The sequence below is a fragment of the Neomonachus schauinslandi genome, chromosome 1 (genome assembly GCF_002201575.2).
Source record: "Neomonachus schauinslandi chromosome 1, ASM220157v2, whole genome shotgun sequence".
Classification (NCBI taxonomy): Eukaryota; Metazoa; Chordata; class Mammalia; order Carnivora; family Phocidae; genus Neomonachus; species Neomonachus schauinslandi.
The window spans coordinates 201,603,958-201,614,600 of record NC_058403.1 but is presented as its reverse complement, the minus strand read 5'-3'; the positions used below and the strand labels follow the sequence as shown (position 1 = coordinate 201,614,600).

The 10,643-nt window shown below is 58.8% G+C and overlaps 2 protein-coding genes across 2 annotated transcripts; one reads left to right on the top strand and one right to left on the bottom strand.

Annotated features, from left to right (window-relative positions):
• The first annotated feature begins 391 nt into the window (after positions 1-391).
• On the top strand, positions 392-4,181 carry MPV17L2 (MPV17 mitochondrial inner membrane protein like 2). The gene is made up of 4 exons (XM_021683261.2): positions 392-616; positions 1,255-1,425; positions 2,354-2,430; positions 2,526-4,181. The coding sequence occupies exons 1-4, from the start codon at positions 430-432 to the stop codon at positions 2,709-2,711; spliced, it is 621 nt and encodes a 206-aa protein (XP_021538936.1). The 5' UTR covers positions 392-429; the 3' UTR covers positions 2,712-4,181.
• On the bottom strand, positions 4,181-8,671 carry RAB3A (RAB3A, member RAS oncogene family). The gene is made up of 5 exons (XM_021683260.2): positions 8,524-8,671; positions 7,131-7,358; positions 5,931-6,049; positions 5,272-5,396; positions 4,181-4,397 (listed from the first exon to the last, which is right to left on the bottom strand). The coding sequence occupies exons 2-5, from the start codon at positions 7,356-7,358 to the stop codon at positions 4,207-4,209; spliced, it is 663 nt and encodes a 220-aa protein (XP_021538935.1). The 5' UTR covers positions 8,524-8,671; the 3' UTR covers positions 4,181-4,206.
• Positions 8,672-10,643: the final 1,972 nt, after the last annotated feature.

Here is a 10,643-nt window from a genome sequence, read left to right as displayed (position 1 = left end):
CGGGAGAATCGGAGAATCTGCAAAGCAACTAGGCGACGGAGCAAGATTGGCCACCTCGGCACGGGAGGCGGGACAACCGGCGCGAGTCGCCCGCCTAAGACTAGTCTGCGATTGGTCAGTGCAGTATTGGGCGGGTTGTTAGAGTGCGGCGACGCCTGTCCATGGGCCGGCGCAGAAAGGGGCGGGGAAACGAGGGTGGCCGTGCCGCTGCGCGATGCGGCGAGACGCTTATTTGCGATTGGTCCGTAAAGTGCGGAGGGTAGCGTTTGGCTTCGCTCAGCGATTGGCCCGGGGATGGGATGCCGGCCTTTTATTGGTTACTACGTCCGGAGCCGGGACTGGGGAGGGCGTGCAGACCGCGAAGACCGCGTGCGATTGGCCAGCACCGGGACGGCATCCCCGGCGCCGGGTCCTGAGTTGCGGTGGGCTATGGCTCCTGGCGGCTGGCGCTGGCTGCGCGGCCTGCGGGCCGTGGGGCAGCCACTGTTCCAAGGCCGTGCGCTGCTCGTCACCAACACGCTGGGCTGTGGTGTTCTCATGGCGGTCGGGGACGGCGTGCGCCAATCCTGGGAGGTCCGCACCCGGCCTGGCCAGAAGTTCGATCCCCGGCGCTCAGGTGAGGGGGCCGGCGCTGCTGGCCCTTGACCCCGGGAGACTTTTGACCCCAACCTCAGAATCGGAGACCTGTGGCCTCAATTCCCGGCGGGACCCTTGACGTTGGCGTGCATCCAGGACCCTCATAGCCCACGCTCGGGTCTCCGTCCCCTCTCCCCGCGCCGGGGTCTCAGGCCTCTCCCCAACTCGGGTCTCCATCTCCTCCTACTTCCTGGTCCCTGTCTCCTCCCGGGCCCAGTTTCCGTCCACTCCCGCCCACCCCCTCGTCCGCTTCCCTTATTCCGTCCCTGAGACCAAGCGCTGAGCACTGGAAACTGCACCAAGGATAGTCAAGGGCTCAGCGTCTGGACCCAGCCAGCCTGGGATTGTGCCCTGGCCCTGCACTTTCCAGCCTGTTGTGCCCGTTTCCTCCTCCGGAAAGCTGAGCAATGGTAGAACCCGCTCACGGGGTGGTGAAGGGGATGAGGAGAGAATACGGGAGAGGAGCCACTGGAACGGTGCCTGGCAGTGGGGCTTGTAATGGGAGAACATACAGGTGGGCTCTGGGAGGGCTTCAGGTTTACCAGGGAGGGAGGGTAACCAGGGACGGAATGGATTGGGGGGCTTGCTGGTCCCCCCTGACTCTTGAACTGCTCTCAGCGAGCATGTTTGCAGTGGGCTGCAGTATGGGTCCCTTCCTGCACTACTGGTACCTCTGGCTGGACCACCTGCTCCCAGCGTCTGGCCTCCCTGGCCTCCCAAACGTCCTCAGGAAGGTCCTCGTCGACCAGCTGGTGGCCTCTCCCATGCTAGGCGTCTGGTACTTCTTGGGTAAGGAGCCTTGTGAGCTTGGGCTTTGTCCTTCCCTGTGTTAGGAGGGGCAGAGCCCGTTTTGTGTTAAGAGGGATGCTGACGTGCATTTCTGATGGGCCTCTTCTGTGTGTGGCTCTGGACTGGGTGCTGGGTCACATTGTTGCCAGGACAGACCCACTGGGAGCAGGTATGAATGGCAGAATCAGACAATGGTGCTTAGTGTAGGAGGGATGAAGCAGTCTCAGGTGGGGCTGCCCTAGGCAGTGGTTGGGAGGGCCATCCAGAGGAGAGGACACTCAGCTGAGACTTGAAGAAGGAGCCAGCAGGCATGAAGAACTGCCCATGCAAAGGCCCTGAGGCTGAAGGAAGAGTTGCTGAGGCTGGGGTTGATGGGGTACAATCATCCAGCCCTTGGCTCTGGGAAGAGTGTCACTCCGGCCCCCCCAGCCTCAGTTTCCTCCTTTTTGAAAGAAAGGAAATAAAACAGCCTCAGCCTCAGGAAAGGTGCATCTTCATCCTTTGCGGTGCCTGTGTGTCTGTCTGTTTTTAGAGAGGGAGGTGGAAAGGGCAGAGGGGGAGGGAGAGAGAGAATCCTAAGCAGGCTCCACGCCCAGTTCGGAGCCGAACTCGGGCGCAATCCCAGGAGCCTGAAATCATGACCTGAACCGAAACCAGGGGTTGGTCACTTAACCTACTAAACCACCCAGGTGCCTCTAAGGGGGTACGTGTTTATTTATGACCTCTCCCTCACTGGAACCAATTTGTTCTGCTTTCTTTCTCTACACCAGCCACTCTGCTGTGTGTGGCCCTTCCCACCACAAGGAACTTTTAAACTTCTTGGTCTGTATGCCAGGGACACCACTGTTCCTCAGGGTTCCTGCCCCATCTCCTCCATCACCAGGACTCCCCAGCCTCTGACACTCTAATTTGTTGGTCTCCTTCCCAGGCCTTGGCTGCCTGGAGGGCCAGTCCCTGGATGAGAGCTGCCAGGAGCTGCGGGACAAGTTCTGGGAATTCTACAAGGTGGGCCACGCCCACCCCTTCGCTCCCTGCCCCGCCCTTCGCAGCCTCCGCCCTGCAAGGCCCCGCCCCTCACCACACTCCGCCCCTCCCCGCAGGCCGACTGGTGCGTTTGGCCAGCTGCCCAGCTGGTGAACTTCCTCTTCGTGCCCCCCCAGTTCCGAGTCACCTACATCAATGGCCTGACGCTGGGCTGGGACACGTACCTCTCCTACCTGAAGTACCGGGTGAGCTCGGTGGGCGGACCAGACACCCAGGGGGCTCCTCAGGGGCCACACGTGTGAACCCCAAATGGCGGTGCAGCTGTGTTCTAGGGTGAGGTCCTCTTGGGCCTGTGATAATCTGCAAACCATAGCAGGTGGGTGGGGAGCTGATCCCCAGCAGGGTGAAGACCCAGCCCCCTATCTGCTGTTTGATGTGACCTTGGCCAGGACCTGCTGCGTCTGCCCCGCAGGACTGAGTCCAGCCAGAAGACAGGTGGGTGAGGACTCTCGCTTGGTGAAGAGGAATCCAGAGGGGTGAACGGGGTGTGTGACCAGACTCCTCTTGCACGGACAGATCCTGGGCCCGTCCACCCCTAGGCTGCGTGGCCCTGGGCACTGTGCAGACTGAGCTGCCCAGCCCTCCTGACTGGATGCCAGACAGAGCAGGACTGACTCTGAGCAGGCCAGGCCTGGTCCTGGCCCCTCCCCTACACCTAGGCATCTGGCTGGGCTGCCCCCTCCAAGCCTAGGGTAAGACCTCAGTTTTCCCATCTGGAACACAACCATGAAGATGGTCACCCAGGAGCCCTTCTCACCGCAGGCTCTCCGTGAACCAGTGACAGATGTTCCTATCCGCAGCACTGGGCCCCGGCCAGCCCGTCCCAAGCCCCAACCCCTCAACACTATTATGGGCTGGGCCCTGGGCCCAAGGTGGGGACACAGCCCATCCCCTTGGAGCAGGGCCCAGCCTGGAGTTAGCCCCCAGAATCTGGAGCCTTGGGCAGGGCCAGGTGGCTTCCAGTCTCACACTCAGGTCACAGACTGTGGAAATTCTATTAAATTCTCTGGTCATTGAAAATCCTGTGGATGACCAAGGCCACCCTGGCAGGCTGGCTGGCACTCATGGGGACACGGTGTCATCCATTCACTTTATTGGGTGTGTGTAGTGTTGTCATGACATCTCCTGGGGATCTGGGGGGAACATTTGACACTCATGACTTCAGAACAGGTCTGGTGTTGGGGGGGGGTCCCAGGGTGGCGAGTACCCACAGCAGCCCTCACCTCCAAATAAGGGTAAAACTTTTGGGGTGAGGAGCCAGGCGGGCCATTACCTGGCTCTGATCCACCCCATGGTCCATGCTGAGACCCCCACAGTGGCCTTGGCCCACCGTGTCACAGCCGAGAGGCTGGCAGACCCGACTACCTCCCATCACCCAATCAGCCTGCCCTGGGGGGGGGGTCATCGGGCCCCCTCTGCAAAACCGGTAACTGTTGTTGGGGGTGAATTTTAAAAAAGGTGGGGTCTTGAGAGGACGGTGAGCAGTGAGTTCACAGGGCCACGACACGCCACGGCAGAGTGGGGACAGGGCTGTATGTACAGGGCGGGACACGGGGTGGGTGGGGAGCCTGAGCCCCTGGGGGACATCTCCAATAAATAAATAAATAACTACGATAATAAATAAGGGTGAGGGGCTAAGTTGGGGGCGGGGGGGGTCTCACGCCCTGGGCCAGTGGGGGCTGGATCGGGCCCAGGGGGTGGGCAGGGGTGGGGCCAGGATGGGGCCGGGAGCAGCTCTCAGCAGGCGCAGTCCTGATGTGGAGGCGCCTGCTGGTCCGTGAGCTGCGGGCCCTGCTTGGCGCCCGTGACCGCAGGGTCGGCCGTGTCCAGGGACTCAGACATCTTCTCGCAGATGACGTCTACCAGGCGCTCAAAGGTCTGCTTGACATTGATGTTGTCCTTGGCGCTTGCCTCAAAGAACTCAAAGCCTGTGAGTGGGGAAGGGAGGGGTGAGGGCCCTGGTCCCCCCGCACCCCCCCAGAGATGCTTCTCTGAGGGCAGGGAACATCTGGAGATTCCCGCTGCCAACCACTTGTGAGAGGTGCCAAGTCCTGCAAGGAAGCAGGTCAGCCCTGTTTCCTGTACTCCTTCCTTCGCCCTAAAACTGTCCCCTTCTCGTCTCCAGGGCCCTGGCAAGACCTATTTCCCTGCTCCCGCCATCCACCCTAACCTGTGCACTGGCCCCTGGCAGCATCTGACACTCCGTCCACCTGTGCCCTCCCTTGCTTACACACCCTCTGGCTCCCAGTCGCCCTTGCAGGAGTCCCAGATCCTCGGCATATGACTCAGGCCCTGCGTGATCAGCCACGTTTCCCCCAAATGACCCTCAAGTTCCAGCCATACCACATGATTTGCCAGAACTCCCAGGATCTTCCCTGCCTCCGGCCTTTGTCTAAAGTTGTTTCCTCTGCCTGAGAGACCACCCTTTGCTCGAGCACCAGATCCAGCGCCTTCCTCCAGGTCTTACCTACACCAGGCAGACCCCCCTCCGCCATGCATTCCCCCAGCCCGGGTCTCTCCCTCTACCCCACAAAATGAGGCCTCTTGGGCCCAGCAACCCAACACAAGGCTAGCAGTGAGGGTGTCAGAGTGAATCAGTAACTTACTGCACAACGAACTCCTATGCATCCGTCAAGACCCAGCTCCTGGTTCCAGGCCATTTGGAGAAAGTGTGAATTGTCTGGATTCAAATCCAGGCCCTGTCTTGGCTTTGCTGGGAGGTCTTGGGTGTGTCCCCTACCTTTTCAGGGCCTCAGCGTCCCTTTCGTAGCCTGTAGGTGGGCAGCCCCGCTAGGCACTCACCAAGGTGGTCAGCCAACTGCCGGCCACGCTCCGACGACACCACCCGTTCATCCTCCATGTCACACTTGTTCCCCACCAGCAGCACCTGGGCATTGTCCCATGAGTACGTCTTGATCTGGGTCGACCTGGGGGAGACAGTGATGGGTGGGTTAGGCCTGGGAGGATCCTAGCTCCGCTGACCTCTCGTCTCCCCATCCCTCAGCACCCTCTAGCACCCCACCTCCCCAGTATTGCTTGAACTTGGCAGGCTTGGGCCTTCCTCCCAGCCTCTGTCCTGCCATGAACACGGTCCCACGGCTCCCTGACCTTCGAAATCCCTTTCATGCAGTCTTGCCCACCCTTCCCAGATCCCTGTCCCCCAGACACAAGAACTTCTCCCTCCTCTGCCAATTCAGAAATTTCCCTAAAATGTACCGTTATTTTGGGCAGAAATGTAAATGTTTCTATCCTTTCATCCTATGCAAACTATCCTTATATTTTCTGCCCCCTCCTTTTTTTTTTTAACCTATACATTTACAATTTCATTTTTCTACCTGAAACGAAACCCTTTTTTCCCCTTAGTTTGAGCCAGTGCCTCCACGTTTTAGTTATTACAGACTGAGAGCAGGTCTGAGAATCCAGCACCAAAGACCGTCTGGGAGGGGGTAGGGTGTGCTCACCAGTCCTGCACAGCGTTGAAGGACTCTTCGTTGGTAATGTCATACATGAGGATAAAGCCCATGGCACCCCGGTAGTAGGCTGTGGTGATGGTCCGGTACCGCTCTTGCCCTGCTGTGTCCTGGGGGGAAGAAAAGACGGGTCAGAGAGGCCCCACATGTGAGCTCCTCAGAGTGGAAACCAACTCTGGGATTGTCCAGTCCAGCCCCCCTGAGGACCAGAGAGAAGCAGGGAGCTGGCACAGTGGGTCAGGGAAAGCGGGCTGGCCACCTACATGGAGAACATGGTGCTCAACCATCCTCCGGAGGCAGGTACCTACAGAATCATTCCATCATTCATTCAACATACCTGGGCGCTGACTTGTGTGTGCCACCCTGGGGACACAGCTGTTAACAAAATGGACAAGAATCGCTGCCTCGTGGAACCAACTACGCAGTACAGGAAACAGACAATAAACACGCAAAAAAGGAAGAAAATGCATCCTATGTTGGAGGGTGAAAAAGACTGAAGGGAAAAATAAAGTTGGACAAAGAAGGCTGGGCAGTGTGGGCGAGGGTATGGTTTTAGAAGCTGAAGGAAGTGAGGACGGAACCATGTGGGGATTAGGGGAAAGACAAAAGGCAAAGGCCCTGAAGTGGGTCTGTGCCTGAATCATCTGAGGAATAGTAAGGAGGCGGGGGTGGAAGGAGACAGACCAGGCAAGGTCTCTCAGGCCAGGGGACAGGTCAGGTAGGAGCCATGGGAACGCCATGAGCAGAGGAGGGACAGCTGTGGCTTGGGATTTAACAGGTTCCTTCGGGCCTCCATGGGGTTAAGGGAGGTGGCCAGTAGACCCTGGGGAAGGTGTCTGCTCCTGTCCCAGAGAATGCGGTTGGGGGCCAAGATCCAGCTGAAACCTCATACAGACTCATGAAAGCACTTAAAGGGGGGAAAACTGAGGTACCAAGCCAAGTGATGCTCTTGATAACAGCAGGCAGAGAGGACCCAGTATTTGCTCCTTCCCCACTCCTGGGGAGCAGTGATGAGGCACCCACGGGAGAACGGGGCACTCTCTTCTGGGCCTCCAGCCCCTGATACACTGAAGGCACCTGATAAATGCCCAGGGTGTGAATGAACGAATCCAGACGGGAAAGTGGCAAAGCTGGGGCTGCTTTTCTGGGAAGGTAAACTGATAGAGACAGGAGCTCCGCAGCTGGACCCACCCAGATCTGCAGCTTGATCCTCTTGTCGTTGCGGTAGATGGTCTTGACCTTGAAGTCAATGCCCACAGTGCTGACGAAAGCAGGTGTGAAGGAATCGTCTGCATAGCGGAACAGGAAAGACGTCTTGCCCACACTGCTGTTGCCAATGATGAGGATCTTGAACATGTAGTCGAAGTTCTGGTCCGAGGACTCCTTCTGCCCATAGCGCGAGTCTGTGGCGGATGCCATCTGGGTGTGCAGGGTGTAGGTGAGCCTGAGGAGTCCCCTTCCGCCCCCAACTGCCCCAGCCCCAAGAACAGGGTGCAGAGAACTCCGGAGCCCCTGAGAGGGTCTAGTGTTTAGAGATGACCCTTAACTCGTCAGGAGCCCCAGTACTAACGGTGGGGCCCATGGCAAAGGGCGGGCCGTGACCTTGAAAGGCTGGAAGTGTCAAGGGAGGAGCTCAGAGAGATGGGGATGGGGACACCCCTGTAGCCCCCTCCAGCATGCCTTCACCCCAGATCGAGCTGTAATCCTAACCCCTAAGGCTAAGCGGGTAAGGGTGACTGCGGCCGGCCCCGCCCCCCATCAATCATTCATGTTCCTCAGATCGGAGGCGCGCGGGCGCAAGTGCACACGCGTGTACGTTCCCGCGAGGATGTGCGTCGCAGCACCCCCTTCCCCCAGACTCCGAAGCTGGGAGAGATCGGGCTGAGACAGCTGGTCATGTGATAGGGGCGGGGCGTGCACACGCTCACGTGCACGCAGTAGCGAACACACCCGTACACGCGTGTGCACATGAGAGTCAAATACATTCGGTGCACAGGAAAGAGACACAGACACTTGTCCGCACACCAACAAGCATATACAAATGTGCAAACCCACCCGTGCGCGAAGCGCCCTCCACCCATGCAGGCGTGTACACGTCACCCACGCGGACACGCATTCCCGTGCACGTATGCACACGGCGTGCACGCACACGCACAGTCCATGCGTCTCCTTCCACCCGCGTGCGGCACGCACTCACCGGGGTCGGGACACCCACCGGGGTCACACGAGCATAGCCCGGTACATAAGCAAAAGGGTATGCACACAGACCCGCTGGCACAGGCGGGCGCGCACACGCGTGTTCACACCACACGCACGCGCACGCACACAGCCTCCCGTGCGCACAGCTTCCCGCAAGGCACTCGCCTCCCTTCCCCCTCCGCCGCAGAGGCCAGGGGTGGGGGGTGGGGGTGAGCAGCGGGCAGGTAGGGGAAGCCAGGGCCCTACCCCTACAAGGGCTGTGACCGCCGCATCCTTCCCATTTAACCCGAGCCAACCTCGTCCCCTACTCTGGCAAGCCCATCAGTCAAATGAAGGTTATGTAGGTGTTCAGAGAGGCGGGGAATCAGGCCGCCCCGGAACTCACCTTGCCCTGCACCGATGCGGTGGCGACCCTAGCGGCAGCGACTTTTTGGCGGCGGTGGTGACGGGGCCCCCTGCGTTGATGTGGGGCTGCGCGACAGGGGCAGAGGCGGCGGCAGCAGCGGCTCGGGCCCCTGCAGTCCGCGGTGACGTCCTGCAAAGAGTGAGGCGGGGCCTCACATGCAGATACAGTCGTGACGCCATCCTGGGGCGGAGCGGCGCCTGGAGAAGCAGCCCACTGACGCACGCAGAGCCTGGAGGGGCGGGGCCCCCGCGCGGATTGACGCACGAATGGGGCGGAATCAACGTGCTCATCCAGTAGAGCGCGGGGGCGGTGCCTACCTGCTCCGCCTCCTGGCTGTGTCAGGGAGGCGGGACTGGGTGGTACCCTCTCACTGGCTTAAGCGCCCGAGCCGACGGACTGAGTAGCCAGTCAGAGATCATCACCTTTCTGCTCTTGTCCAATGGTGGCTCCCAAGTGGTTGCCGGGATGAGAGGTTGAGGCCTTCGCTGAGCCTGGGTCTTTAGGGGGCGTTCTCTTTCCCCGCCCCCTCCCACCTTTGGTCTGAGACTTCCGTGGTCCCCGCCCTGTCTTGGGTGCCGCCACTTCTTGTTAAAAACACTCCAATTCCCAATCTCAGAAAAGAGGAACAAACATCTGAGAGACGCTCCATGCCCCCTAATTATGAGTTCAAAATAAGTACAAATGGGGGCGCCTGGGTGGCTCAGTCGTTAAGCGTCTGCCTTCGGCTCAGGTCATGATCCCGGGGTCCTGGGATTCAGCCCCGCATCGGGCTCAGCGGGGAACCTGCTTCTCCCTCTCCAGCTCCCCCTGCTTGTGCTCTCTCTGTCAAATAAATAAATAATCTTAAAAAAAAAAAACAAACCAAAATAAGTACAAATGGGGAAAAAAGCGAAAATAGGGGTCAAGAGAGACCCCTTCCAATTTCTGAGGTGTAAGATCTCCAAAGAGGACCGGGTTGGTAGATGCCCGATCCTGTTTCTGAGATGAAAAAGAAGAAAAATAGGGATCAAGAGAACTAATTTCTCGAAAAGAAAGAAGGGGCTAATCGACACAAGAACCCCTCCTCTCCCTGAGCCCCACCTTCCGGAGGAAAATTCGAAGATAATGCTGAAGTGGGGTAGAGAAATGGCTTACCTCCTAAATCCCCCCAAACCTGCAGGAAACAACAACAACGCGAAGCATGGAGAGTCTTAGCGAGGTTCAAAGACCTCGCTTGGGGCTTGGGAGACTGGCAGTCGGTGGCGCCCCAAACAGCAAAGATGGGGCTGGGAGATGCTTAATCCGACCCTGATTCCTGACTTAAATGACAGGCGACCCATTCCCTCCATCCTGGGGAAACAAGACTCAGTGGAGACTTTGGGGGCTGAGATGCTCAGTCGTTTACTTCCCCAAATCTTGAGGGGAAAATATCAGAATGGCGGAAGGGGGTTGGAGAATGAGACCCTATCTTTGGATCCCTGCCCCTCAACTCCGGTCCCCAGAGAATCCTGATCTCCTTGCTTCCTCCCCAGGCGCGGGGCGGGGGTGTGTGTGGGGGGGTGGTGTTCGTCCTGTTTATAAAAAGCTCGCCAGCTGCGGAGGCGCCTAGAGACCAGAATAGCTTAGCGTCTCGAGCCCACCCTCCGCCGCCCACCTCGCCGCCCCCTGGAAGTGCGGACGTCCCTCGCTTTCCGCAAGCGTTTGGGAAATCTATTTTGATTAAGGGTGACATTTTTGTCCCTCTCCTCCACTCAGGACTATAAAAGTATTACGAACCTACTGCGGAGAATTGGAAAATTGAGAAAAACATAAAAAATAAATAAAAATAAATTCACCCCCAATCTCCCCCTACGGGGAGACCGGCAGTCGGTGGTGCCCCAAACACGGCTGGCCCAGGAACCGGCCCGCGCACCCCGGTGGAGGTGAGGCCGTGTAAGGCTGCTCAGCTTCCTCACTTCCCAAACGCATGCTTCGCGCTTTGTACGTGGGTAGCACTCAGAAATACCTGTTTTGGGGGCACCTGGGTGGCTCAGTCAGTTAAGCGGCTGCCTTCAGCTTGGGTCATGGTCCCAGGGTCCTGGGATCGAGCCCCGCATTGGGCTCCCTGCTCGGCAGGAACC

Coding starts and splice junctions, on each gene's coding strand:
- RAB3A (XM_021683260.2), bottom strand. CDS start 7,358: ATGGCATCCGCCACAGACTCGCGCTATGGGCAGAAGGAGTCCTCGGAC. Junction 6,050..7,130: donor GGATCAAGCTGCAGATCTGG/GTGGGTCCAGCT, acceptor TCTTCCCCCCAG/GACACAGCAGGGCAAGAGCG. Junction 4,398..5,271: donor GCAGTTGGCTGACCACCTTG/GTGAGTGCCTAG, acceptor CCCCACTCACAG/GCTTTGAGTTCTTTGAGGCA.
- MPV17L2 (XM_021683261.2), top strand. CDS start 430: ATGGCTCCTGGCGGCTGGCGCTGGCTGCGCGGCCTGCGGGCCGTGGGG. Junction 617..1,254: donor GTTCGATCCCCGGCGCTCAG/GTGAGGGGGCCG, acceptor AACTGCTCTCAG/CGAGCATGTTTGCAGTGGGC. Junction 1,426..2,353: donor AGGCGTCTGGTACTTCTTGG/GTAAGGAGCCTT, acceptor TCTCCTTCCCAG/GCCTTGGCTGCCTGGAGGGC.